The sequence below is a fragment of the Mycena indigotica genome (genome assembly GCF_014461135.1).
Source record: "Mycena indigotica strain 171206Taipei chromosome Unknown Mind.scaff0008, whole genome shotgun sequence".
Lineage (NCBI taxonomy): Eukaryota > Fungi > Basidiomycota > Agaricomycetes > Agaricales > Mycenaceae > Mycena > Mycena indigotica.
Genome location: NW_023503007.1, coordinates 4,262,721 through 4,290,391, shown reverse-complemented (window position 1 = coordinate 4,290,391; position 27,671 = coordinate 4,262,721). Strand labels below are relative to the sequence as shown.

The 27,671-nt window shown below is 50.7% G+C and overlaps 9 protein-coding genes across 9 annotated transcripts; 4 read left to right on the top strand and 5 right to left on the bottom strand.

Annotated features, from left to right (window-relative positions):
* Nucleotides 1–761: 761 nt before the first annotated feature.
* MIND_00980700 (uncharacterized protein) lies at nucleotides 762–2,286 on the bottom strand (the record flags this gene model as incomplete). Its single annotated transcript, XM_037366417.1, has 2 exons — nucleotides 762–1,465; nucleotides 1,512–2,286. The coding sequence occupies 2 exons, from the start codon at nucleotides 2,284–2,286 to the stop codon at nucleotides 762–764; spliced, it is 1,479 nt and encodes a 492-aa protein (XP_037217829.1).
* A 3,730-nt stretch (nucleotides 2,287–6,016) lies between these two features.
* On the top strand, nucleotides 6,017–8,178 carry MIND_00980600 (Cytochrome P450; the record flags this gene model as incomplete). Its single annotated transcript, XM_037366416.1, has 13 exons — nucleotides 6,017–6,152; nucleotides 6,200–6,300; nucleotides 6,353–6,485; nucleotides 6,539–6,636; nucleotides 6,684–6,847; nucleotides 6,896–7,113; nucleotides 7,165–7,253; nucleotides 7,306–7,428; nucleotides 7,475–7,638; nucleotides 7,689–7,793; nucleotides 7,849–7,884; nucleotides 7,938–7,949; nucleotides 7,995–8,178. The coding sequence occupies 13 exons, from the start codon at nucleotides 6,017–6,019 to the stop codon at nucleotides 8,176–8,178; spliced, it is 1,563 nt and encodes a 520-aa protein (XP_037217828.1).
* Nucleotides 8,179–10,764: 2,586 nt separating this feature from the next.
* On the bottom strand, nucleotides 10,765–11,232 carry MIND_00980500 (uncharacterized protein; the record flags this gene model as incomplete). The annotated part of the gene is made up of 1 exon (XM_037366415.1): nucleotides 10,765–11,232. One exon carries the CDS (start codon nucleotides 11,230–11,232, stop codon nucleotides 10,765–10,767), a length of 468 nt encoding a protein of 155 aa, XP_037217827.1.
* Nucleotides 11,233–14,087: 2,855 nt separating this feature from the next.
* Nucleotides 14,088–17,201, bottom strand: MIND_00980400 (uncharacterized protein; the record flags this gene model as incomplete). Its single annotated transcript, XM_037366414.1, has 16 exons — nucleotides 17,124–17,201; nucleotides 16,663–17,073; nucleotides 16,268–16,615; nucleotides 15,992–16,218; nucleotides 15,753–15,939; nucleotides 15,651–15,700; nucleotides 15,557–15,597; nucleotides 15,478–15,506; nucleotides 15,408–15,433; nucleotides 15,337–15,356; nucleotides 15,233–15,291; nucleotides 15,076–15,186; nucleotides 14,874–15,025; nucleotides 14,334–14,827; nucleotides 14,206–14,281; nucleotides 14,088–14,151 (listed from the first exon to the last, which is right to left on the bottom strand). The coding sequence occupies exons 1-16, from the start codon at nucleotides 17,187–17,189 to the stop codon at nucleotides 14,088–14,090; spliced, it is 2,361 nt and encodes a 786-aa protein (XP_037217826.1). The 5' UTR covers nucleotides 17,190–17,201.
* A 553-nt stretch (nucleotides 17,202–17,754) lies between these two features.
* On the top strand, nucleotides 17,755–19,790 carry MIND_00980300 (Leucine aminopeptidase; the record flags this gene model as incomplete). Its single annotated transcript, XM_037366413.1, has 14 exons — nucleotides 17,755–18,052; nucleotides 18,100–18,248; nucleotides 18,301–18,406; nucleotides 18,453–18,531; nucleotides 18,583–18,682; nucleotides 18,729–18,756; nucleotides 18,801–18,855; nucleotides 18,908–18,979; nucleotides 19,027–19,097; nucleotides 19,146–19,212; nucleotides 19,264–19,309; nucleotides 19,357–19,482; nucleotides 19,527–19,693; nucleotides 19,745–19,790. The coding sequence occupies 14 exons, from the start codon at nucleotides 17,755–17,757 to the stop codon at nucleotides 19,788–19,790; spliced, it is 1,410 nt and encodes a 469-aa protein (XP_037217825.1).
* An 814-nt stretch (nucleotides 19,791–20,604) lies between these two features.
* Nucleotides 20,605–21,034, bottom strand: MIND_00980200 (uncharacterized protein; the record flags this gene model as incomplete). Its single annotated transcript, XM_037366412.1, has 3 exons — nucleotides 20,956–21,034; nucleotides 20,660–20,899; nucleotides 20,605–20,612 (listed from the first exon to the last, which is right to left on the bottom strand). Exons 1-3 carry the CDS (start codon nucleotides 21,002–21,004, stop codon nucleotides 20,605–20,607), a joined length of 297 nt encoding a protein of 98 aa, XP_037217824.1. The 5' UTR covers nucleotides 21,005–21,034.
* On the top strand, nucleotides 21,003–22,405 carry MIND_00980100 (Glycoside hydrolase family 5 protein; the record flags this gene model as incomplete). Its single annotated transcript, XM_037366411.1, has 3 exons — nucleotides 21,003–21,596; nucleotides 21,646–21,821; nucleotides 21,868–22,405. The coding sequence occupies 3 exons, from the start codon at nucleotides 21,003–21,005 to the stop codon at nucleotides 22,403–22,405; spliced, it is 1,308 nt and encodes a 435-aa protein (XP_037217823.1).
* A 301-nt stretch (nucleotides 22,406–22,706) lies between these two features.
* Nucleotides 22,707–24,171, bottom strand: MIND_00980000 (uncharacterized protein; the record flags this gene model as incomplete). Its single annotated transcript, XM_037366410.1, has 2 exons — nucleotides 22,707–23,335; nucleotides 23,385–24,171. 2 exons carry the CDS (start codon nucleotides 24,169–24,171, stop codon nucleotides 22,707–22,709), a joined length of 1,416 nt encoding a protein of 471 aa, XP_037217822.1.
* An 818-nt stretch (nucleotides 24,172–24,989) lies between these two features.
* MIND_00979900 (uncharacterized protein) lies at nucleotides 24,990–26,589 on the top strand (the record flags this gene model as incomplete). The annotated part of the gene is made up of 2 exons (XM_037366409.1): nucleotides 24,990–25,362; nucleotides 25,415–26,589. The coding sequence occupies 2 exons, from the start codon at nucleotides 24,990–24,992 to the stop codon at nucleotides 26,587–26,589; spliced, it is 1,548 nt and encodes a 515-aa protein (XP_037217821.1).
* Between the last annotated feature and the right edge of the window lie 1,082 nt (nucleotides 26,590–27,671).

Sequence of the window (27,671 nt, the reverse complement as noted above, 5' to 3'; positions counted from 1 at the left end):
ATTTTATTCAGTTCGTATGTCACGTGTCACAGTAGCTATAAAATTCGAAATTTTTTCGTATGTCACACCATTTTGCTCAAAATCCTCTCCCAAAAAGGCAATTTATGACATTTCCGGGCGCCTCCGGCGCCAAGAGTTTCCTAATTAGGAAATAATTCGAATTGATATTTTCGTATTGAATGTCACACCACTTTTGGCATTCGAATTGAATAAAATACAACAGTAAGGGTGTTGCTGTATTAGTGAATTGTATTTCAAATTTCTCATTATTGCCACAATCCTCTGCTGAAGTAATTCTCAATGCTACAAGTAGTCAGGGTTTGTAATCTCCTGGGTTCCCGGTTAACAACTTTAACAATTAAAAATACATTAATATCTTTTGATGTATTGTCATTCTGTTTGTATTCTTCATGCAGGTTGTGAGGACATATAGAATTCCTCTTCTACAAAAATCCTACATATATCAGATAGATTAACTGATTTATAATTAGGATCAAAGGTTTTTTTATATTCACTTTTAAATGAGAGTAAGTAAATTATGTGATTTCTCTTCCTCTGTGAGACTCAATTCATCAGCAATATCACAGAGTGGATTCCATTTATCATCAATACATAATAGAAGTTTTTGGGCAATATTGATACATTTTCCTGGATGAGCACAGTTTACCAAATGGCCCCTGACCGCATTCAAGACCGCATTTACAGAAATTATGTGATGTGATAAGTGGTTGCAGCAGAAGTTTACCAGCCCGGGCCTTCCATTAAGGCTCAGGATCCCGACTTCGAAATGCCAACTTCCCCTTTGCCACCATCTCAGGCATCAACTCTTTCAGGGCCGCGCAGCAGGCGACATACTGCACTTTGGCCTTTTCGACGTCGTGCGGGGTATATGTCATTCCCTCGTACTCCATTCCCGTCGACTTGAACTCGATTACGACCTCCCAGCACAGCGATGCGAGGGTGGGATGCGACACCGCCCGCGTGTCGAGCCGTGCAATCGTCGCTGGGTTAAATGCGAACGCGATGGGCAGGGTGCTGTCGAAAGGTCCCTTCCGCTCGGCGGCTGATGCAGACTGCGTGCCTTTCCTGGCAGGTTCTTCATCTGTGTCCTCGTCTGCACTGTCATCCTCTCCCTCCTGCTCTTCTTCACCGTCGTTATCGTCATCATCATCCTCTTCCTTCTCATCGCCATCCTCGTTATCCTCATCATCATCCTCATCATCCTCGTCCTCCTCGTCCTCATCATCGTAATACTCAGAGTCATCAATTTTGACCCGAAGCACCACAACGAGCTCGCTTAACTGCGGACACGCTTCTGGCTGGAGCATCGTGTCAATCAGCTGCGTTACCGTCCACGGGGGACTGTCTTCGAGCTCGTTAGCCGTGAAGCGTGCTGTGAGGACGCGCAGCGCTGGCCAATTTGTCGGGAGCGCGTATGCTTTGGCATCGTCCAACGCAATGTCATCTGCCGCTCATGTCAATGGGAAGAAAGACAAATGAATTCCACGCACACATCGAGGGGAGCTCAATGCGGGGGATAGTCGGCGCGAGCAAGGCATACGCGGGGAGTAGGTCCTCTATATTGTGATCGTGGCCAGAGAGGGTCAGGAAGGCGATGGCGGGTAGACACACCCGCAGCGGTTGCGTATCACCCAGTCGGCGGGCAACGGTGGAAGTGTAACGTAGGGAGATAGAGGTGACGGGTTGGTCCCCATACCCGCCCTCGAAAGATTCGTTGTCGTCCTCAGGCTTGTGCGCCGCCGCAATAGACGATGTGAAGCGTAGTCGCTTACACGCGCCGATGTAAAGGGAAAGGGCCCGACTTGAAATGTCGGAAACGTGGTGGAGGGTCACATAATCAAGCGGTCGTTGTTGTCTTCGACGGTCAAGGAAAAGCGCGGTCAACGCGACATCCACCGGGGCGGGCATTCTTCCCCACGACACCACGCCCGTCGTGTTCGAAGTAAACGACACGCCCTTGAGCTGTGCCATCTGTGCAAGGAAGTCCGGGCCGACAGCCGCGAACGCGCCAGGCTCAGGCACATCCCAGTCGAGCTCGATGTTTAGGCGGGCAACGAGCAAGGCGAGGTGCGGTGACTGCTCGAAGTGCGTGACCGCGCGCTTCCAGCGGCTTGGCTTGGCTACAGGAAGGGAGAGCGTGGCGAGAAGGCGCTTCTGGCAGGGGTGGACGAATGCGCGCGCGGCGAGGCAGCACTTTTTGAGGGACGCCTGGGTCCGGATGTGGCCGACGATATGCTCAATTAGCTCGGGCGGGAGGGGCGGCATGGCGTGTCTATGTCCCAGTTGTTAGCGAGAAGAGGGAGGCAAAGGATGGCGCACCAGGTCTGAGTGGTGAGCAGAGGTGATATTGGAATCAACCAGCGTAGCGACAGCCGAATTCGGGTATTTTGCTGCGTCAAGTCAAGTGCTTGACGACCATCCATTTCGGCGCCGAATGTAGGCCTGCTTTTGGACGTGGCGGCCGGAGGAACCGTGTGGGCAGAGACAAGATCAATGAGGTGGCTGTGCCTCGGATGATGACGGTATTTTCCGCGTCACAGTCACGGTGATCTCTCACACTTGTGAAAATTCCGCCGCCAGGTCACATCTCAAAAAGGAGTGTGGGAACTATTGAAGCTCGGATCGAGCGCGTCGGCAGTGCGGCAATAATCGGCACCCCTCTCAATACTGAAGTCACTGAACGACGAAGTACAAACCAGTATCCATAGAAGTGTCATTTCCTAGCGTGCAATACATGCGGTGGATATTTAGGAGGTATAGCAAAGTATGGAGGGTAATTGGCGTAGGTAGGTAGGTCTGGAGGGGGTAGTGAAGCAGTCGATACCGAGTTTACATCAAGTCGGGCTTGCTTCCGTGGTGTCGTTGTCGAAGGGTTGGCGGTGTCGGCCTTCCTTTTCGCTTTCGACTTATTCTTAACTGTCGGGAGAACGAGAGACGGCGGTTGTCTGGGTGGTTTTGGTTGGGCATGCCCTGGTTGCATAAGCAGTTTTGTCTTGTTCCATTGCTTCATCCGTGGGTGAACACTTTGAGAAGTCGGCAGCACATCACTATCATCGGTAGCACGAAGAATATCATCAAGAGACGCTTGCCAAGAGGAGAAGGAGGGAAATTTGGAGCTCTTGAGGCCAGGTCGACGTAAGCGAGCAGCGACACGCTCTAAATCTCTTGCGAATAGCTTGAGATCGTCAGCAGTATTGCTCTGCAGTTCGTCAGGGTACGTGGTCTGAGCGTTGTCGTTGTTGTTCGCATTGGGATCTCCGACTTCGACTTCAATCTCGTATTCAGTGCCACGACCGTCATCACTCGTGCTGCCAAGGGACCCGGTCTCGCTGTCTGTTGAGAGATCCAACTCGCGGCTGTCCGTGGTTTCCAGTTCGTGTGGCAAGGGTATAGGTGTTGTGTCTTCTTCAAAGTTTGTTTGAACGGCAGCGATGTGCTTGCAGTATTGAATTAGCGGAAAGTCGAGACAGCTGCAGGTATAAGCAGAGATATCGATAGGGAATGGCACGGGTATACCCACGGGTATCCGAGGGCCTACCCGTACCCTTACCCGCACAGCCACAGTACCCATACCCGCGGGTACGGGTATGGGTTTACCCACGGGTGGCACAGGGAGTCAAGAAGGCATGGTGACGAGACTGTGATTAGTGTCCAAAGTACGCCAGAAATGTGCGGTAAAAATGGAACACAAATTCGGAATCGAACAGAGAACTTCTTGACCACCAACCACGAGGGGAACCAGCTGAGTCAGGAAGCGACGGGTAAGGGCTGCACTGACCCGTACCCGTACCCCCGCACGGGTAAAACCCGCGTACCCGCGCGGGTATGGCCTACCCGTGCCATTGCCTAGATATCGACGTTGTATTGATGACCATAGACATTTCTTGAAGATACAAGATATCGATTAGGACCCACACGCTTCAAAGCATCAGTGAAACGAATGAAAAGACTGAGAGTCCATGCCTGGATGTCCTTCTCGGTCAGCTCTGCACTCTGTTTGATAATTTCTTGTCGTTTTTGTGCTTCGACATCGTCTCCTTCGAAGCCAAGCTGTTGGCGGCGTATTCGAAGCTCATAGTGGGGGATAACACGGAATATGAGAATGCTGATGAGATGATCCATCCGCCAATTGCGTTTACCGAGAAGAAATTTCGACTTGAGGACATGATGGTACCTGCGAAACCAGTCAATTGATATCAGTTTCGAGGAATGGACACGCACGCCTCGATGAGCATGTTGGTATCACATCGCTCGAAAACTGACCGCTGCGTGCGATATACCGCTGACCACATTTTGACGACGTCGGGCTTCATGTAATACTCGGCCATGTACTCGACGAATCCACGAGGGCCAATGAGCTTGATTTGAGTCCACATTGCATCAAACTGGCTCTGGTCGGTGACGCGGATCCATCGCTGCAGCAGGTTCCACAAGTCTGGATGTAAGTCGGCGTTGAGGTGCTTCTTCCATGCACGCAGAACATGCCACCAGCAGAGTAAGACAAATGCAGTCTTGAAAACTCGATTTGATGCGTTGACTTCTGCCCAGTCAAAGTCTGTCATGAGGTATCGCGGTATGGTTGCGTTGCGTTGAAGATGCAGCTTGAGGAAGTACTCGATCGTAACCTGAGTGCCGTCCGAGTGTAGCATCCAAGCAACTGGTATTCCTTGAGCAACTCAGCATCCGACACCATTACGAAGATAGAAGCGGTGTACTGACCATGGGCCCACTTATCGCGGACGACCAGTGTCGTAAGTAGGAGGTTCTCGTAAATCGTGATATTGTGCGTTGCATCGATGCAAAGGATGCCTTCGCCATACTTCGAGTACATTTCTCTTTGCCAAGGCGTCTGAATTGCCAGGAAGAAGAGGTCACTTGCCAGACCCGAGTTTGGCGGCGGTGGGTCGCATTTCGCTTTGAAGCCAAGAATGCAGTCGACTTCACGCAGGTTATCCACCCAGATACGTGTTGACCGTCCATCATCGCGGTGCATACGAATCTTCTCAGCTTCAAGTGATTTCTCAATCCGGCGGATGTCGCGAAGCTCGACAAGGGTGTTGCGGACTGGAGCAGTGTTGCTGGGTGCGATGGCAGCTTTGAGGTTCTTGATGCTAGGTTCAGGAAGACCATGAAGGTTGGAAAGCTGCGTAAAGTGAGATAAACTTGATGAACAGAAGGTTAACGCACTATTGACGTCGCTGCTGCTCCCGCGCGAAGAAGTCCAGCGATATGTTCCCGCGTAGTCCGTGAAATACGAGTGAACTTGAGGTTATCGTCGCCTAGAACGTGGTTGTGTTGAGAGTGGTATGTGGCAAGGACGATGGGGCTGCCAGGGTACGTCTTGACGAGCAGTCGACAAGGACAGTTGGTTCGCTTGTTTTGTATCTTGCGTCGGCGTAGCGGAAGCAGCTTGACATACTTCTTGAGGCCGCCAGTGCCAGCGCGCGAGCAAACATAGCGATGTCGAGTCCCATTCTCGCGGTTCTCGTTTCTTCTTGGCTTGTACTCTTTCACCTTCCGCAGCTCACACCCCTTCTCCTCCTCCTCTCGAACCAACCACGACTCAAATTCTTGAATACTGCTCCATCGAAGGTCGAAATTCTTGTTGGCGAGGTCGTAGGCCAGTGTTCCCTGCAGTGGTGGAGGAGTATGAGGGCTTTCGAAGACGCGGAATGAGATTTCGGCTGGGCGGGGCTGAGGTGTGGCAGCGGTCGCAGCCTTGGGAAGGTCGAGGCGGAAGGAGAACATGGTAGCAGGGTGCAAGGAGACGGGTGCGACCGTCATCGTCGTCGAGCCCCTGGCGGTTAGGGTGAGCGGAAGGTCAAGACTGCCGGCCGACGGCGCCTTCTCTGCCGTTTCCCACATCTCCATTTTGGGATGTGACATGGCGGCGGAAGTGCGATTTTGATCTCTCACTCTTCCCGTCCCATCACCGACGTCTTCATTCCGCTACATGTCCGTATAAGAGGCCGCCAGCTAGCGCTATGTGTTCATAATGCTTGAATTGTTCCCCACAGCATCGGCCCTGGCCGCCTTGGCGCTGGCAATTGTTTATGCAGCTGTGAACATGAAGCCGCGGGACGGAGGGATTGCGACACTCCCTGGCCCTATGTCCTCCTCCTGGCTTTACGGTATGCTGTTGCTCTTGTTCCTCACCGTCCTCTCACCTTATTATTAGGAAATATGCGGGAGTTGCTCTTGTCTACGCAATATGGCGCTTTCGAGTTCGCGTGGCAGAAGACGTTTGGGCCAGTCTACAGGGTCAAGGCATGCTTCGGGGTGAGAAATGCCTTTGCTATCGAGGTTCATCGCCGACTTATAAAATCATCAGCGACAACGTGTCCTTCTGGCCGATCCACAAGCCATGGCCCACGTCTTGTCGAGCCCTGACTTCGAGCACACGCCTACATTCGAGCATACCACGGCACTGGTGGAGGGAGTCTTAAGCTTAAGCTATGTGCAAGGTGGGTCAATGTCAACATGTTTAGTCCGCGGTATCACCTATAGTCCGGCCCAGGCGGACAACATGAACGCATCCGCGGAGCTATGGGCCCTGGCTTTACACCAGAGGCAGTCCAGGGGTACAAGCCCGCATTGGATCACGTCGCTTCAGATGTATGCAAAGCCTATTCCAGACGACCCCAGCTTACAACAAATGACAGCTGGTCGATGCCCTCCGGAAACTGTCAACCGTTGATAGTTCGCTCGGCGCCGACGTCTGTCCCTCTCTCTCCACTGCAACCCTGGGTGCCGTCTGCCGTGGCGTACTGGGAATCAGCGTGCAAGACCTCGGTCCCGACTTGCTAAGGACGATGGCCGAAATGAGGTGTGCCTGCACCCTTCTCCTTGAGATCTTAACTGACACCTCACATAGTGCTTTTGCTTCAAAGACATCACCGGCAAAGCTCCTCAGCGATGCCCTCGCCTCACCCGCATTGCTGCCTCTCACGTCCCGTCTGCCAAAGCCACCGTTCAGCATTCTCCGGCGTCTCCGGCAGCTGTCCACCGCGCTGGGTCAGCGTGTGGTCGTCTCGCAGGTCAACGGCCAAGGCGCTGCGGTACGCAGCAACTTGAATGTCGTTGGTTCCATAGGTAAATCACATCGCTACCGATTCAATTTCTTTTTACTCATATGCCATGTAGTATCCGTCCAATCATTCGGCGAGCAGCTGTCTCTTGACGAACTTGCGGGCCAAACTGGCCGCTTCCTCATCGCCGGAACCCAGTCTGCTGTAGGGCTATTGCCCGCCTAACTGGTCCGACCTGCTGATCCACAATTGACAGACGAACGCGATGTCATTTGCGCTCTTCGAGCTTGCGTGCGACCCGGACTTGCAGCGGCGCATCCGAACGGAGTTGCGCGACGGAAACGAGGACGATGCGCCGTTGCTCACGTCTTTAATCAAGGCATGCGCGGTTTATTCCATAAGATTGAAGTTGATCATGGATGCAGGAAATACTTCGCTTTTATCCGGGCGTTGCGATCTCAGAGCGAATCGCCCTCCGGAACACTACAATCCCGATCCCTGACAGTGCCAGCCAGATACCCAACACGACCCGACCACTGAACATCAAGCGTGGCGAGGCCGTGTTCATCGCCACTTCCTCTTACCATCGGTATCGTCCGATTACCCATATAATATTTGAGTTCTACAATGATCTTTCAGGAACGTCGCAGTTTGGGGCGATGATGCCGACCAGTTCAAGCCCGCGCGATGGATGGATGTTGACCATGCCGCGCGACCGCTAATGTATGGCCCATATGCCAACCTGTGCGTCGCTTCCGTCCATATCCACCAAGGGCTGTCTCATACTAGTATCTTGCAGGTCGACCTTCCTTACCGGCCCACGCACGTGTCTAGGGTGCGTATTCCTTCTAGTTCAAACTTGAGATGCTCATAGATTGCACCCCGCAGATGGCGCTTCTTGTGAGGATTACGGATCGATCGATTTGCGCTGATGGCTGCGATTAGACTGCTTGAACTACACACACTGCTAGCTGCTGTCGTCCGGAACTTCGAGCTTCGGCTGCCGGATGGCGAGTCGCGGGACGCTGTCGGGATGAAGTTGACGGGCACGCTTGGACCGGTGTGGGTCGAGAGTGGGAAGAAGGAGGTGTACTTGGTTGTGAAGGAGCTAATGTCCGGCACTGAATGAGTCGATAGAAACCAGACAACGCAGGAATAGAACATCAACACAAGCTCAAATTGCATGACAAGCAAGCATGAGAGCTAGTGGTATCTGCTTTGGAGCTATGGTGAGAGGACTGGGATACCGTCTGCGGGTTTGTTATGATAAGTGCCAGACCACCAAACCTACAGGGTATAGGATCAAGGCCATGCGTTATGTTTGCGTCCCGTCACACGCATGGTGAAGCGGTTATCATGCTTGCCTTCCATTCAGATGTTACAGCCTGAGCAAGCGGCAGGGGTTCGACTCCCCTTGCGTGTATCCTTGATTTGCATAGCTCATATAGCTACTTATTTTTTGTTCCGTCTCACTGTGCACTATAGTATATTATGTCCCATATCTTGCAATCCTAGTCCAGTTCACCTATGACCTTGGTAATAAAAAATTGTTATCAACTCCAATTCAGCGGGTCTACCCGGGCAGCCTGTATCCAGTAGAGTTATATCTGATGTTTATTGAGTGAAAAGTCAGGAGGTCCCATCCCTTAAGTAAGTAAGATCTGTCTTCATATTCTCAAGTTCCATCATCCAATAGATTCCAACTGATCTGATATTATGATTTATCAACCTGTCCCCTGTGACTGTGACTATTCTTGGACTATTCCATAATGAGTGGGTAGGGCCGGTAGACTATTAAGTATCAGGGGACCTTTATCAAACCTTGTTCTTCACCATTTAAACCTTTTATTTTGGCCCCGGTTGATAAGATGGGACAAGGAGGAGATAAGATGGATGATAAGATAGTGATTGGATCATCAGATGTCGATGCTGATGTTGATTGACAGCATGGAGTTAGACATGAGGCAAAAAGCATGGCTAAAGTATGATGTCATTGCCTCTTGTATTAGGCATGGTAAACATATGGGAGTAGGGTATATAAGTAGAGTAGATCTCGTCTTGTACCCCAGTCTTCGAATTGCATCATCTTTACAATATCTTTTCACGGTGCTTCTTGCTTGCCTTTACTGGCCAACTGGCATCCTCTGATTTGATGTTGTTTGTGACAAATAATTACCGATATCTTACTAGGTAACTTGCATAGGTGACGAAAGCACTACTAAGGGTACCTGAGTATTAAGACCAATATCCTTGACAATATAATATTATTAGTGTATCTAGATCATCTCATCATTATTCATCACATCTATTGATGCTGCAATATTTCTACCAATTTTTTTTATTGTAATATCACCAGAGACAGTGGATATTATAGTCTATATACCATATACTGTAGCATTTTATTCAATTCGGCGCCCGAAATTGGTGTGACATCGGCGCCGAAATGAAATTTTCGGTGTCTGGCAGCTCCAAGTGTGACTGCCGAAAATTTTGGGCAGATTTCGGCAGGCCGCACCAGCCAAAAATGGTACATCAGCCGAGGGAATTCGGTGTCGAGGCTGTCGAGTGTGACCGCCGAAAAAATTTCGGCATTTTAAGGCTGGTGTGACGCGTGACCGCCGAATTGAATAAAATGCTACAGTACCTTATAGTGTCTTGCAACTGAAATTGCCTTTTTTGGCCACATCAATGATCTGTTAGCTTATTATAATATTTATAGTCTTGTTTCAAGTAGATATTGCAGCATAGGTTGCCATCTTATCATTCAAGTCTTATGCCCCAGAATTATTATATTTATTGCAACTTTAAACTCTCTTTATTGCAGTATTGAGCCATTTATAGAGATATTTCTAGTTAAAATGCACACCACACTGTATTGTACATTCTAACTACAAGAAATATCTGGGATTAACAGGTAAAGTTGTATATGATAGGAAGTTGTCTCTAGCAAAGTTGTATATATGACCAGAAACGAAAATAGATACTTCTTTGAAAAAAGTTGTCTCACAACCTAACTTGAACATGTCACTAGGAAAGTTGTAGTTATATTCTTTGATCAAGAAAGTTGTCTTTAGAAAAGTTGTAATATAAAAAGTTGTTCTTGTCTTTTAAAAAGTTGTTCTCAAGAAAGTTGTACATGTCATTCTAAAAGTTGTCTGCAGATCAATAGTTATCTTTGAGCAACATGTACATATCAAGCACAAAGTTATATTTGACAAACATGCAGTTGTTGTCAACATAAAGTTGTACCATATTTTTAGTTGTATTTTAGCCAAGTTGTCTCTGATCTTTTTGTATAGTAAAGTTGAACCTGTACTGTATTTTTCATGTGTATTTACTGCCAGATCAGACTGAAGTTGTACCTAATCTTTTTTACAGTATACTGTATTGCCCATACCCCGATGTTCACCCTTGGATCTACTTCTCTGAACAACTCCACTCTCAAATATTGATTTGACAAGGCGATAAATAATGTGATATTAAAAAATTCAATTGCTATGCTATGGGGAGCCTGAGAGCCTCAATAGCGGTTGATGTGATGGCCATTCCCACGCGTCACCGCCACCCAATCTGGTGAAGCTTGATGCGACACTTGTGTTACAAGGGCATTTCATGGCTCCCGCACTGCAGAAGTACTTCAGGACATTAGATATATGTAAATTATGTAGCTATAGCAAGAAGTACAATTAAAATGTGTATTAAATTGTCCCAAAAGTCAAGAATTGCGTGCCGGACGTGGATCTTGTCCATTAGCCCGCTGAATTGCAGCCAAAAGCGCAACCTGGCGCTCCTTTTGACCTGGAGCACCCGCCCCATTGAGCTTTCCCACTGGTGGAACCTCCTTGTCCCACCGCTGCCACACTGCAATCTGCTCTTTGATTGTCTTGACATTCAGCCTCAAGACTTCCTCCTGCACGACAACAAGCTTGATCTTGTACAGCGCGTCGAGCTTCTCACGTTCCTTCTGCTCTGTCTCCTCAATTTTCTTCTTCTTGGCGACCACGGCTGCCTCGTCTGCCTCTACCAGCTCTTGGCGCCGCTTCTGCTCCAGCTTTGATTGTTGTGTCGATCGTGCAAACTGCCGGAGATACTTGTGGTCTGCATCCGTGAGATTCCTTTCCATCCACTCTGCCGTGCCATTACGCTCAAACATGAATTGCGCATTCATTTGATGCAGCGACATCCGGGGGTGCCTGCGGAGGTAAACTTTCATCCATCCCAAGGCACCCTCATTGTGATCATTTGTTGCTGAGAGCCAGGCTGCTTCACGTTCGGCAGCTGTCAGACCGTCAATGGTTCCGCCTTTCACAAACTCACCTGCAAATCTGTGCCAGGTCTCCAGATATCCATCAAGAAATGCCAGTAGTGTCACGGTTCGGGTCGGGCCGTCCGGGCCATAAGGCCGCACGGGCCCGAACGGACCCGCATGGGCCCGCATACCGCCATCCTCCTCGACGTTCCCCCATTCTTCCAACCCCTTCCCTTCACCCCTGCGGCCCTACGCAGCGCCCATCCGATCCGCCCTGGGACCTGGCGCCCATCCGATCCATCCCTAATATCGTAGCGTATAAAAACCGTACTGACAAGATGTAGTCGCTAGGCTAATATCGTCTATTCTCCGGGCGAATACCCATCCCTCGTGCTCCTCAGACCCCGTCGAAGTCGGACCCCCCGACGCCCCGATACGGCCCGAGCCCGACGTTGACAAGTAGCGCATCGCGGATGTGTGGGAGAGTGGGTCTGTGTGCTCTTGTCAGTGACAGATTGGATGCCAAGTGTCCGCATCTGCCGTTTGCCATCGACGGTGGTGCTGAAGAACCGTGAGACATATTCAATGTGCTTGTGTCCTGTTCTGTCGCTGCTCGCAGTCAAATCTGTGTCAAGAATTGGATTATGTAGGAAATAAAGTCAAGAAGCACACCAGTCGCATCTCCAACCTCTTTTGCCACCTGCATCTGCGCTGCAAGACCACCCTCCAATCGCACACGCGATGCAGTCTGGCTGCTCATGCGGCGATTGATTTGCTTCTCGAGAATCTGTCCTATAGACTGTATCACCCTGCCAACTGTCAGGGGAACCCCCCCTTTTGACCCCTCGGAGACGCGTCCGATTCTGGTCCGACTCTGGTTCCAACTCCGGTCCGGCCCTCCATCTCGCCCGCACAATCACTGATCTGTCAACGCCCTCCCGATGGTCGCCCTGGGACCTCGCCTGCGACGCTGCCCAAGCCTTCTGTGCCCGACAGCGGCAGCTACGGACAAGCAGTATATAGTCAGCTACCTAGCAGGCGGACCCTTAGAGTTTCTTCTCTTTGGATCCTCCCCTGCTAGGACCTTGATCTCAGGCTTCCGGGGTTGCCCTTACACCGACCTTGGATTCAGCGGTCCCGGATGTCATCAACAGCCATGCCATTGCTCGCGCCGAGTTCGTATAGGCGCCCCGTCGGAAGATGCTGAAGTGTGAAGCTTTTCTCTGGGTCTCCCGCCGTGTTCGGTGAATGGCACCCTCCAGCATGCCCTTGGCCCGCTTCTGCTGCTTCTCCAGTGCCCTGCTCTTGCTCAATGCACTCTGGAGACGCATTCGAAGCGCCTCACTCTCCCCATCCTTCCCTGCAAGACGATCTTGAAGGCACTTGGTCTGGGCCTGAGCAGCAACTAGCGCCAGCTTTACACCACTCAGATCATTGTGGCAGGCTCGGAGACCAAGAGATGCCGTTGCCTGTGCATTGCGTAGTATTGCGATGGTCTTCCGTGCTCGCCTACGGCCCTGTCGCTCAGTACGGAGTGATTGTCAAAGGAATACATTTTCGGCTGACAGGTTTGAGATCTTGTTGCGGAGTGGTTTGGTAGGTGTTGTAGGAGTTATGGTTGGTGATAAGGAAGGGTCTTCAGTCCGAGAGGCAGCTTGAGCCACAATTGCTTTATGAATATTCCCTTTTTGCTTGCGGGATTGACCTTGGCGGTGGAATGTAGTCGGGTGCAGGCGGACGGGAGAAGGGCTGGCAGGTGGCGGGGGAGCAGGCAGGCGCGAAAACGGTGCAGCGAATGTGCCTCATGATGACGTGATTGGTGGGCATTGTAGGCAATCACATAAGCATTCTGTCACAATATCATCCAAGGTAACCCTACCTGAGCTGCAAGGTGTACCCTAGGGTAGCACAGAAATATTATATTTCTTCATGCCTATTAGTCCTGACAGAAAGCTAATGTTTTAGTCAAACTGAAAGGTGTACAGAAAGATACCCTTTCCTTTCCCCTTTTGGGCAATCACAAAGATGTTCTTTGTGATAGTCCAAAAGAGGCACAGAAAGACGATCTTTCTGAACGTCTTTGTGTGTCAATGAAAGTTGTTCTTTGTGCAACACAAAAAGGCACATCAAAAGCCCTGATTTTCAATTGGCCTTTTTGCAAAAACATAAAGATCACAATTTGTTGTAGACAGAAAGTTGGACAAAATGGCAGTCTTTTAATTGCTCTTTCATTGTGATGAAAAGAGAGTCTTTCTCTGGTACTTAAAGATAGATAAAAAGAAATCATTTTGGTGTCTATTTTTATTCAGATAAAATATCTTATTTCTTTCAGAAGGAAATATATATTAAAAGGTGATATTTGTGTTCATGTTTCTGAGGGAAAAGAAAGATTTGAATTTACCGTGTGAATATCCTGACCGCGCAGCCCATCGGACTGCCCTAGTTTTTGCACAGATGGCAGTGGATCCTCTATCGCCTCAGAGCCTATTTAAGTTTTTTTACAATTTTACTCAGGATATTGTGCAGCTGTTTGTCTGAGCGACTTTAGGGCAAAAAATAAAGAATCTACTAAATAGAGCATATGCTATCAGTCCATCACTTGCCGTTTTCGCCCACAACTAAACCATATCTATCGAGGATCTAGTGTGATATTGACGTTACACTAGGACACCTGCGCGAGGACGATGCCAAACAGTGTCAAACAACTTCCCGATTAGGCAGTGTGAGGGTCCCCATATGCTATAGTGTCTTTTTTTAGGTACACAGTCCGTGTTTGAAAGCAAAAAACCTCAAAAATGCAGGCCCTCGCTCATTCCGCTGACGTTCTCCAAATACGCGGTCCACTGCTCCCAGCTAATATCCAGAATCAGCACACAGTCTGATGACAAGAGGCAGAACGGGACATACTAAGGGTTTATCGGAACATCAAACACTTTGGCGGCGGGCGGGCGGGGGGCCGGAGTTATCGGGTCTTTCAAAGCCGCTGTGTGAGCTGTTAGTCGGAAAACAAGTAACGACTGTAGAAACACACACACCTTGTGCGAGATAGACAAGTTCTGGGGCCAATGTCCCCGGCACCTCGTCGAACTGGGCGTCAAAATGAGACGATGGCTGGTACAGCGCCTGTTGCTCTCGAGGCACGGCGAAATGTGGGTGAATTGGCATATAGCTATTGTCGAATCGCGGATGGACAGGGAGGCTGCCCAGTTCTGTGGCGTAAATCGGCATACGACCCAGATATGTGTCGGCGACGTCCTGCGACATATGTTGGTTGGAGGGGTTAGCCATGGTAGGCGAGAACAAGTGCGTTGTCTCCGCAAGGGATCGTTCTAGCGCCTCCATTTGCTCGTCCACAGACCGAGGCGAAGAGCCTTCGGAGCTAACCGACAATGAGGGCGGTGAATCGGCCGGACTCTCTTGCTGCGTCTGCTTTTCTTCCTGCTCGCGCGGTCGCTTTGACCACGACTTGTGTCTGCTGAAGTTGAGCATAGCATTGATTATGTCGCAGGAGCGACCGGCAAGTCTCCATCTAGAGTCCCAATCAGTAACGATAAACTGCAGGAAAAGCTGCCCACCGTCTCTCGTACAACCGCAACACTTTGACGCAATTCTTCACATCTGCTGTCGCACGATCAAAGTCATCATGTCCGTCTGTCCTTGACCTCCCCGAGTCCCCCAGACGCCAGACGTTGATAAGGAGAATGACCGCCGCGTCAAACAAGATGCTCTGTGCCGTATGATTAGAACGAGTCGATGAAATCGGCAAAAAGGCCGCACAATCATGCTTGCGGCGCAAATCACGCCCCGGCCCCGCCTGGCTTGGACCTCCAGCACATGACCGATGGAACGAGCGGCGTTGGCGCAAATTGCCATGGACGGGAAAGAGATCTGTGGCATACGTTAACTCGAGACACAAGCAAGGAAAAGATCAAACGGTTGTTGGGGAATCCTTGCCTGGTGCGGTAATAAATGGTCGGTGAATCAGTATTTGCGCTGATGTTAGGTCAAACCAAGATTTCGAGTCCTATGAGCACTTACAGTGGTAATACGAGGCATATCTGAAGTGCATAGTCAGAGTATGCTTCTATCACAAAGTGGAAAATACGAACAGCACAGCCGACTGGTCCAAAAAAACCTGCGAAAGGTGAGCGCGACGCGGAACAGGCTTCAAGACAATACCTGGTTCTCCTGTTGTGGGTTCCATTTCACTACCTCGATTTCGTTAGATTTGCCCTCAAAAGGATGGTCCGCAACACACGATGCACTGGAATATCATCGATCCATTGGTTGACCGCTGAACTAATAATATGTCAGAAAACCCGAAGACAAGGACATGCTGGAGGAAAACACACTCCAGAGCGATGATGTCGTCGTTACTGGGCTCCCTTTGGTCCACAGGATACTGTTGAAAGAGTTGCCATAAGGTTTCCCGAGCGGCAAGAAAAAACACCAACCACCCGACTTTGAATGTTCGTATAAAGGTCGACAAGCTTAAAGTACGGAGAGAAAAAGGCTTGAATAGACGGGTTGGATGATGTATTTCCAGGTCCAAGCTGCTGTTGTTCCTGGATGGCTGCGGATTCGCTTGGGGACAAAGTCCAGTATTGGTCATCGAGCGGGGTAGGAAGAGGGGCTTTAAAACTTTGTGGCTTGTAAGCATTCGTTCCGTGTGAGAGAGTTGGATGTAGCATACCTCGCCACGGAGCGGACTCGTCCCTTGAATGTTGACATGAGTGTTTCCCAGAAAACGAAGATCCAGAACACGCGCTTGTAAAGCTCGACATCCAGCGGCTCAAGGTGCGTGTTACGATACCATGCTTCGTGTTGGGCCGCTACCGCATGGAGGAAACGGAGTCCGACACCGATATGAAACCAGCATTCATCTGGAGTGGAGGATGCGGAAAAGTATAAGACACCGAGCTGTAGAAGTTGAGCTGGACAGCAGTGATAAACAAGGGGGAAAACGCGCCGCCAGTCGTTGCAGCTGCAATAAGGACTTTGTCGCGTCGAATGACGCACTAGTTGGCCGAATTTGGGAGAAATATTTCCAGCCCCCACTGTGCTCCGAATCTTTCTCCTCAAGGAAGACGCGCCGGTCATCGCTATACTTGCTGGCGACAGCACATACGCCAAGCACCACTTCCCCAAACGCTCGCTCGCTCAGATGTCGTTTCGAATCTAGCGACCGTTCAAAAGAAGTTCGGTGGAGGATGCCAATGATAGGATTGATTTGTTCGAAGTAGATGCGGACGAGTGTTTCCAGGAGATCAGGGTCGGGGAATTCCAGCGGGGGATATTTGACGGTACATATTTCCCACTAGTGGAGAGTCGTAAGAAAGACCAGAGGAAGGACACGAAACACACCGAGGGCGGGGTCCAGAATTCTGTCCGTTGGAGACCAAGGACGTAGACTTGCCCGCGGTGGATATGCTTAATCGCCGCATTGACGAAATTGGAGGTGTCAGGCTTGCTGCCGTGCTTCTGGTAAGGGTTGAAGAGGTTGTTGACGCAGCTCGTAATAAGTGGGTTATGGTATTCCATCCCCGCATCGTCGGGGGAAGGGAATTCCGATTGTTTTGAGCTGGAATGATTTCGCAGCTTGGCCTCAGCTTCCGCTAACCTTTCCTCCAGGTCGCGAGCGTAGTGGCAGACCTCCAATAGCATATGACTTGACGCGGTTAGGTCGATTGGTGGGGAGTAAGATGAGGACACAGCACCGGCCACGTAGTTCTGGGCCGCCTTGACTCGGTCGGCAGACATCCTTGCTTCGGTTCCCTGTGGGCAAGATGAGAACCAGCCGACAATTCAAGCTTTTGCTAACGCACCTTGGTCCTCAAGTGCATACAAGCAATGCCTGCCGATATGCAGTTCGTACATCGGTTGTTGGGCATTTCCCCGCTGTCGCCTGAGATTGGTCAGTGTCGATTTCAGCAAAAGAAGGGGTTGGGTACATCGAACTACGGCCTTGAGAAGTTTTAACGAGGGATGGACAGAAAGACACACTTTTCTTCCTCCTGCAAGCATCACAGCTGCCCTGCAGCCTCCGTCGTTTGTTGGAGCCATTCTCTTCAGCGTTGGTCATGGAAGTCGACGAAGCGGCGATCATGGATTACCAAATCGCGGTCACGCGTTGCCATGCAATAAATTTAAAAAAAGGGTTCACAGCTGCGTGGCCGCGGGATAAACCCAAGATAAACCACGACCCAACTACTACATAGTTAGTACTAGTAGTACGAATTCTATCATAGTTCATAGACAAGAGCTAAGAACCTTGTATAATGCAGACGGATTCAAGACGGATTATATGAATGTCACGGTCTTCCCGTGACGTCAAATCAAATCGAGGGGTCTTTCTTCACTTTACACGACGAAGGTTGGGTGAGCCAGCAGTCTCTCAAACCAATCCAACACATGCTGCAGCGCACCCTCTTCAACGCGCGAAACATATCCCGCTCCATGTCCACCGCAACAGTCCATCTTTTTGACCCAACCGCGCCAACCCAGCCCGCCAGCAAGCTCTGGCCAAATCCATCAACAGCTTCGCTGAAAGCCGGCTCATCGCGCGTCTTCCACGACAGAGAGAAAGACTCTGTTACTGCGCTGGGATCACTGGGCCCGGACTTCGCCTCGAAAACGGGTAATGCGCGGAGGGAGGCAGTGAGGCGGCAAGTCGGGGGTTTGGTGAAAGAGCTGGCGTCGAAGGACTATGTTGAGCAGGTCTTGGTTGATACTACGCATGACGCGCATGCCGCGGGTACGCTTCCAGTCGTATCTTCATTCTACGACCAACCCTTTCGATAGCCGTTGCTGCGCATTTGGCGACCTACAAGTTTACCCTCAAAACTGAGCCTGCTCATCGGCTCAAAGCGAACGGGTTAAAGCCGCTCGATGCGTCCGTGGAATGGGACCGTGGGGTTGTTTACGCAGAGGCCCAAAACTTGGCCCGGACTGTGCGTGCTTTTTTTCTTCTTCCTGCTCATCCTCGACTAATCGGGTTTGCAGCTCATGGAACTCCCTGCAAATATGCTTACGCCAACGCTCTTTGCACAGCGAATACACGCCGAGTTCTCTGGAGTCGAAAACACAGAGGTTATAGTAAGGGACGAAGGTGTGTTCTCCGTTTTTTTTCAATTGCCAAAACTGATAGTTATAAGCTTGGGCGAAGGAAAAGGGCATGCGGACATTCTTGTCTGTCTGCAGCGGCACTTTTGAACCGGGAAAATTTGTGGAAATGTACGCCAATGCATCATAACCCTTCAGTGTTCACCGACCGCTTTTATTCAGTCACTATAACGGTGCTTCCTCTAAAGAGGCCGCCCCATTAGTTCTCGTTGGTAAAGGCATTACTTTTGATAGTGGGGGAATCAGCCTCAAGCCTTCCGCTGTGAGTTCCATTCGCTCTTATCGACAGTATCTGACAATCGTTGCAGGATATGAAACTTATGCGTGGAGATATGGGTGAGGGCGCGCATCCATTTTTCTCGCGGCTGACATTGCACCAGGCGGGGCCGCATCCGTAGTTTCTGCCATCCTCGCTATCGCCAAACTCAAGCTCCCGTTTGTACACCTTCCCGAGTTCTTTTAACCCACTTTCTAACGTTTCGTGCAGTATCAACGTTGTAGCGCTCACACCGTTAGCGGAGAACATGCCCAGTGGGACTGCTACTAGACCAGGCGATATGTCAGTTGTGCAGCAGCTCTGGGTGGCTGTTTCTCATAGAGTTATAGAATCTACGCGATGAACGGCAAGTCCATCGAAGTCGACAACACGGATGCTGAGGGTCGATTGGTGTTGGCTGGTGAGTTTTGACTATCCTGGAGGAATGAGTTGCTTACTCAGACGCAAGACGCTATTTACTATGGCTCGACCGAATTCAAGGCTCACACATTGATCGATGTCGCGACTTTGACCTAGTATGTACTTCTTTTGGTCGTTAAATTTCAGTCCTTTGACCGTTTTCTTAGCGCCATGGATATAGCATTGGGCGAAGTATTCACCGGCGTCTTCTCTGTGAGTTGCCCGGTTTGGCAAACGACTGGTTTCTCACATCTCTCAAGTCCTCCGATGCGCTCTGGGAAAAGCTACACGCCGCTGGCGAGACCGAATACGACCGGTTCTGGCGGATGCCCCTCGACGAAGATTACGGCCCACAAATCTACAGCAGCAACGCGGATCTCTGCAATGTCCTCCCTTCTTCGTTATTGATACCCGTTTGACACGAATCCAGACCGGCGGTAAACCCGGAGGAAGCGCGACCGCTGCACTTTTCTTGAAGCATTTCGTTCATGGCCTGGGCAAGACGATCGAGTGGGCCCACATCGATATCGCGGGCACGATGGAGGCGACGCGGGAGAAGCCGTACCTGCTGACGGGGATGACCGGGTCATCTGTGCGGTATATCATCTCTCTCTCATTTCTGGAGTAGGGCTGAAGGTCAGTTTATAGCGGGTTGATTGAATATGCGAGGAATTTGGGGCAGGGGACAAATTGAATTGGTGTGAACTTTTTGGTGGAGGGAATGTACGGCTACACGATTACAGTGGCTTGCCAACCTGATTGTGGGTTATACAATAACTTCAGGAGGGAGAATGGACAATGTGGTTCCTCCAGGAAATGCCGCTCTAGACACGAGACTCCGAATCTTTTTGACCAGGCACCATGACACTTTCTCCAGATGCCTGAGATGAACCTACTTCGGAGCGGTCAGCAGCAGCTCGCAATGTAGTAGCTCAAATGGGATAGTAGACAACTAATAGTCCAGAAAATAAAAGAGGTCGAGGGAAGATAGCTTGGCATTGTCAAACAAACTTTCAGATGATGTTTTCGTTCCCTGAGTTGTCTCACAGCTAGCAACACGTGTCTAGTGCTAGACTTCATTAGGGGAGTATACTGCTCAAGCTTCAAGTTAATTGGACGAATTTCAAGTTTCTCTTCCCCAACGTCGTTCAAACGTCATTTTTGCCCGCCATGACAAGTTACAACATTGAGCCACTTGTTGTGTGTGATGGTTTGGTGTGACGACAACTTAATCAATTGGTGAGGTGGAAAATGATGTATTATCCAGGTTAGTGGCATCTACCGGTAGAGGTTGCCCTGTAGACGGGAGACAGGTCGCCTATGATTAGGTGCTAGGTTCGGTAGCTCTCCGATGGAAGCATGTACCGTATTACAAACAAACAAACAAACATCCAATAGCCACTGCGGCCTGTGGGTCGCCCTCCTCGTGTTGAATGTTCCGTGGATCCGAACCAAAAGTATTATTCATGTTTCGTGGGTGTAAGAATATAGGGGTCTCTGTGTACTCCTCACGAATCTATTTGGAATCAGTGAAATTCTGAATGAAATGACTTTCTGGCGTACCTGCAACAGCCCCTTCCGTCTTTGCGGGCATGGCCATAGCCGCTGTTGGCCCAGGCTGCGTTTGCTTCTCCCCTCCCTGCCCTTCCCCGTCCCGTTTTATCCCGTCCCACTTGTCCATGCTGTCCTCGTTAAAGCTCCGGTTGCAGCACGACCCACAGCACCCCGCGACGCCGTTTGACCCGCCACTGCCCCACGACTTGGTGTTGCAGAATGGCGCGAAAATGGTGTAAAAGACGACCGCTAGTGTCACGCGGAGTTAACGCATAATATGCAAAAAACATAGGCAAGCAACGCACCGCAGCATCCGCCTGCGCCAGCCCCAGCCTCTGCTGCGTCTCCGCTCATGTTCTCGTGGATGGTGGTGCGGAGGAAAGGGCGAGGCGGTTACGTCATAGCCCAGGTCAGAAATACTTACCGCTGCACAGCAATCGGCTCCGTCTTGGCTCCGTCCATGATCATCCTTTCCACTTTGCGCCACCCCCGCCATGGCCAACTGCTCCGGCGCCACTGGTCCTCGTTCACACGCACCGAAGAGGCGCTGACGATTGACGGGCTCGGCCGCTTTCCCTTCCGATGGCTCCGCGATTCGTGCCTTTCACCTGAATGTGTGCATCCCAGCAATTCCCAGAAGCTGCATCGCTCGTCCGATATACCACACGATATTCAGCCGGCTACCGATGGTGTGCGGCTTGCTGACGGGCAGCTGCACATTCGGTGGAAGGATGGTCACCAGTCGGTGTTTCCGAGGGACTTTCTCGAGCGGCATTCTTCAAGAGAGCGGCTGAAGGCATTCCATAACGACGTGGAAGAAGTGCCATGGGTGGCGGAGAACATAGCTGGCTCATCCAGTCTATTCGTTGACTACGAGGCGCTGCAGGGCAAGACGGGCTTACGGACAGCCATTGACCAGCTGTGTAGTCGGGGCTTGCTATTCGTCGTATGTTGTTCTCTGTCCCCTTTTCTCAGCAATGACCGGCAAGCACTAGAAAGGTGTTCCTAATCAAGAGACTAGCGACGCCAACTGTGAGCTGCGAAATCTCGCTGAACGCTTCAGCCAGATCCGCGACACGTTTTATGGGCCAGTCTGGGATGTCGTCAACTTGCGCGACAGTACCAACATCGCGTTCACCAACTTATACCTCGGCTTTCACCAAGACATCCTGTGAGTCGCCTCCATCTTCCCCCCTTTCGACGCTGACATACCACAGGTACTTTAAAAACCCGCCCAAGTACCAGGCCCTGCACTGTCTGCGTAACCGCGTGATTGGCGGGGCCTCTCTCTTCGTCGATGCCTTCCACGCCGCCCAGAAGCTCCGCCTCGACAGTCCTGAGCTTTTTTCTGTGCTCGCTACCACGCCGGTGCCGTTCCACTATATCGTGGATGGACACCACCTCCATCACACCCATCCCACGATAGAGCTCACCCCCGCGGGCGAGATCTCCCAGATAAACTACTCCCCGCCCTTCCAGGCCCCGCTCCACATCGATACCCCGGCCGTATTCTACACTGCCCTCGCCGAGTTTGCCCGGTTGCTCGGAGAGGATGGCCGCATGTTCGAGTATACCCTCAAAGAGGGCGACGCCGTCATATTCGACAACCGCCGGGTCCTACATGCACGCACCGCTTTTGCGGATAAAGAAGGCGGCGAGGGAAAGGAGGGCGAGCCAAATCGCTGGCTCAAGGGGTGCTATTTCGAGGCAGACACCCTGCTCGACCGCGGACGCATGTTGCGCAAAGCGTTATGAACGAGTACTCAATCTCCGCCGCTATGCATCCTCGGAGAGTAGAAAATAGAAAGAATACGGGCGCAACATCATGAGGGTATTTAGTCTCTGGATTCTATCATTTCGACGTGTGTTTTATAGATTCGTACTACAAGGAAGGCATCGGTGAAGCAGCTTCCGTGGCTGCTCAAATATATAACAGATTGCTAATATTCTATTCACCTATACCTGGTTTGATTTCGCGCAAGGATGATAGGTTTTAAACCCAACCTGTACTTCCACACACAGCCGCGTAACTTAAACCAAGTAATGGTCTGCATTGTTAATAATAGCAATATCGGGCCGGGAGTTGATTCTCGATTGTCAGCCGTCCCACAGCGGTCGTTTGCGACAGCACAGCTTCCAATTGATCCCGGCATGCCGAAAATTGCACCGCGTTATAAGGATGTCGAGACTCTTCTTCCGGCTCGTGATGGCGCCGCGCCGGTGTCGGGAAGTCGATCTCCAGGAGAAAGCGCAGAGTGGCCAGGCCGGTATGGAGCGTACATGCGCTGTCGAGGGCAGCTAGAGTCGCGGCGTCAAACTTGTAGGAAATCGGCTGGCTGAACTCGGGGGGCACGTCCGTGACGGCAAGTTCCTCGTCACTGCTATAGTGGCCGCCATCGTTTAAAAAGGGGTGATATCTGCGTTCGACATGAGCCTGAAGATCTGCATCGGTGTATGGTTTGCGAATGGGCTTGATTTCCACATGCGTTTCAATAACGAGCTCGGTAAGCTGTGGACTTGCGCCAGGAGAGAGGATGACCTCTGCTATCTGCATCATGATCCACGACTCCGACAAGGGCTGTTCGAGTATTTTGATGTCTATGGTGATCTTCAGAATTCGTAACATCCGCCAACTCGATGGGAGGGAGGGAAACCCGAGAGATGACAACATAACTGGATGCTTATCTGTGTACCTGCTCAATCGTGCGTGAGGGAAGGATAATAATCCACTCACCAATCATACTGGGAAGCCGAATTTTGCGGATAGTCGGTGCTACCACGGTCAATAGAGTGACGATGGCCTCGACTTCGTCACCAGCCCTTCGAATTGACAGGGAGTGGATATTACGTAGGCGAGATTGCAGCTGAGACGTTGCAAGGAGCTCCAACATGCTCTGGTTGGAGCTCACAATAATGGATTTTGCGGGTGGGCGTGATCCAGTTGGGAGAAGTCCAATATCCAGTACGGACCCATCAACTGTACCAATTTCCTGGGTGATACAGCCAACTAGTTCCAGAGTCTCCGACGCATCGAGGCAGAGCATTACAACGGGCACCGTGATTGCAAAGTACACCAATTTGATCGATTTGAGCGGCCGCGTACATCGGTCCATGAGCAGGGCAGCGACAGCGCTGGCGGCAGTCTCCGGAAATGTGGCCCACGGGAGCTGAGCGCGTCCCATTCCCGCAATAGTGACCGTCTGCAGCTTGTCGAACCGCGCGAAGTACGTGGACTCGATATCAGGATCAAAGTCGCCCTCCGTCTCTGTTCCAACGTTCTTCTCGAGCGTGATGGTGAGATGTATGACGTGCTGCGTCAGATGCGGCGCCTTTTGAAAGTGGTAGGCAGCGAGTGCCCAGAAGTCGAGCGTCGTCGGCGACAGCGTGAGCTTGAGCGAGGCGTGCAGTCGCTTTTGGCATGGATGAACAAATACTGAGGCGGCGAGGCAGCAGCTCTCCAGCGACGCGCGGTCCTCCACTTGTCCGATGATGTTATCGATGAGTTCCGCGGGAACAGGCATGGGTCAAAGAAGAGTGTTGGGTGGACGTAAAACGAAAAAGAAAAAAGTGACGTGAGAAATTTCCAGATTAGGAAATCGTGCCACGATCTTTTCCAATTCGCCACCAAGTGCTCGCTGCTTGCCACTGACAAGCCAAATCTGTGCTGAGGCCATCCAATCCTGCGAACCCTGCATGTCTGTAGCGCTTGTGTGCCGCTCCACTCTTCTAGCGCCATTGCTGGTTGGAAACAGGAGGAAACTGGCACTGTCACTTTCGGACGCCACTCACGGAGCCATAGCAAAGATGAATACGAGAAGATGTTAGGTATGTCGAATTGTCCCTGTCTAACAAGATGGTTTATCCTCTCGCTCAGGCTGATGCTCGCTTCAAGTTTTGCTCTGCCAGTGTTTTGTTTCGCATGCATGGGATTTGAAGTTGCAGTGAACAATTTGAAATCCGTTCAGGTGTGTACTTGTGGTTGTTAGTAATAAGCGCAATTGCGAGCTCAACGGGTCATAGAGATTTGCTTCGGGCAAGTGTTCTATGCTCAGTATGCTGCAGGGAACTTAGTAGAACGCCCTGATAGCTGTACCGAAGTGGCACCCCAGATCATGCTTTAGCTTTCCCCCAGATCATGATTTAGCTTTCGCCACACACTCTGCGTTTATCTCCGCCCAAATCTCTCTCACCAACAGCTTCTGTGGGCCAGCCTCGTTGCAGGGCGTCTAAGTATTTCGAGGGTCTTCCCAGTGGGACATATAAACTCGGCGAGACGAGCGCTGGTCTGAGGGCTTCTCAATCCCAACTTTCCCTCCCTCCAGGTCTCGCACAAACCAGCATGGACTCCACCCGCGGTCGCGGCAGTACACGTGGAGGACGCTACGTGTCACGAGGGACAAGGGGTTCTGCGGTCGGTCGCGCCGGCGGTCGCGGCGCTTGGCCACCATCGTCGCCAACAAGCAACACTGCCTACGCCAACCCCACGCCACCCACTTCGCCGTCGTTTTACCCCCCTCCGCGCAGTGAGACGCCTGTTACGCTGCCTTCCGACCGCGACATCATGGCTGGCTTACACGCTTCGCCGCTCAAGACACTCCGTGTGCCGAACCTGGGTTCTGGCGCATCTAATACAGCAGTGACAATCAAGAACTTGAAGCCACTGGGCTCGTACAACTGGACCACTGCAGCGACGCCAACTATTGTTGTTCCTGGTTCGTCCCTGTCACGTTCCGGTACATTGACCGATGATTGATCCATTCACAGGCACACCGCGGGCTTGGATGGACCGCCGCCTGCCTATCCAAGTTGCGGCAGACACGGGCATCGTCTTTGTCGACCAAAACTCGCACCACGCGCCGAACGGACAAACGCTCGTGCCGCTGATCGCAGCGGTCGACAAGGCGCACGAAATAAACTGTCGCAATGCACGCGTCGCCGAGATGCCCTTCGACTGGGCCGATGAGCAAATCGACTTCATTACTGATCGGAACGGGCTGCGGAAGCTCCTCCGCTGGATCGATATGCGGCAAGCGTATAGCACGGCAATTCCGGCACAGACAGATGAGCGGAGGCTCAAAGATTGGCGCATTGATATGCAGCTTGCACCGGGCAACCGAACCGTGTTGTTCAATAGGTGGGAGAAGCGAGACCAGGAGCAGATGGGTGGCTTTTCGTATGGGTTCAACTTCGAAAAGGCCACTACGACGGCCGCACGCGGTGTCGCAGAAAGCTCTGGGCATCATCGAATTATCAGCTATGTAAGTGAACTCCATTCCAAACGGTTATTTCCAACGCAACTTCGACAGAGTTTTGAGGGACTAAAGATGGTTGTCCGTTTCGAAGTGGACGCTTACATCCCGACGCCGCTCTCGTCATCATCTGCAAGCGACCTGGACGATCTGGTTGGCCGGCTAGCAAACATGAATGTCTCTAAAACGCCTCCCACCAGTCTTAGCAGCCAGCACGATTATGCGGCATCGCTGACGTCCACCCGCGCTACAGCCTCTCCTGAGCCAGTCACCCTCGACAATGGTCTGACCGTGTTGGAGGGCGGGACCCACATCCCACATACCTCACTGGTTGAACTCACCACCCGCACGGAGCGGCGTGCGCAGCAGATGGACTGGCCCGAGAATTTCCCACAACTCTTCCTTGCACAAACGCCAAACCACTTTGTTGGCGTGCACAACCGCGGGCGCTTTGCAAGCGTTGTGAAGCGTCAGCTTGGCCGAGGCGAGTTTGCCCAGGTAGAACAGCAGGTGCAGCCAAGCTTGAGAATTCTTGGTGCCGTGCTGAAGGAGATTGCGGCGCTGGTGAAGGCTTATGGTGAGCGCGGCCGGCTGACACTGGTGTGTCGTGAGGGGCAGTTGCGAGTATATGAGCGGGTGAGTATGGAGAGCTGTCTCCCAGATGAAATGTTGGAGAGGTTTGAGGAGTAAATCATGAGATGGTTAATCAAGTCTTCAAGTTTGCATCCACATGTATTATATATAAGTACTTCAACTCATGTCCTATGCAGAAAAACATTAAAAATCAGATATTCCCCACTTATTTTTGAGATTAATCTCCATCTTTCAAGCTCAGAGTTATGTTTCCAATAATATTGCCATGGTACCTTTTCAGTCTGAATGAAGCTAGATCAACTGTTGCAAAGTTGGTATCTACTGCCAGTGTACTATCAATTGGAATGGTAAAAGGTGTGACATAACATATGAAAATGTTAATTGAATTAAATTCCCATGATATCCTTGTCTGAAGGATTTTGCTGCTGGTTTGCAAAATTAACAAGGCTAATGTTCCAAACCTAGTGTGATAAATAAATAAACATGCCATACTGAGAATGGCATATTACATTCTAAACAGGTAAAATACTTACTATCATTATTTTTTAAAAAAAAATTGAGTTTTTCAGCCAAGAAATGCTTACTTGGCTGGGGTGAAAGGATTTTTAGAACAAATTCATTCAGTTCTGGGGGCCAAGAAAAAGGTTCATATATTTCCCGCAACTTTTCCCACCTAAATATTTTTGAATCATAACTATAAGTACTGTACCATTTCGATCAATTGTCCAGGGGTGTGACACATAACACAAGGTGTCCACCAGACAAGGTATCCGGGTTACTATAAAAGGATCTGGCATGAGCCGGAACAAAAAAAAAATTCCCTTTTTAGGGCTGTTTTTAATCGCAATCTAGCCACGAATGCATAATGGAGGCCACAGGTGTCCGCGCTGCGACCGCATGTAATACAGTACTTCAGGACATGCAAGCAGTATTTTACTCATTGCACATCTCAGAAATAGTATGACATTCAGTATAAAAATCTGTTCTTTGTTCTCCTCCATTACTTTTGTTTTTATTCCAGGCTTCTGAGGCATCTGGCCCTAATGATATATGAGCTGTTATATTAAGTGCATCTTTGACTTGCACAAGAAGCTGCTCAGTACACACCTTTACTTCCGGAATATATAAACTTGCTTGCATTGTGGAGTCATGATATCTTAGAGTACTATAGCATTTTA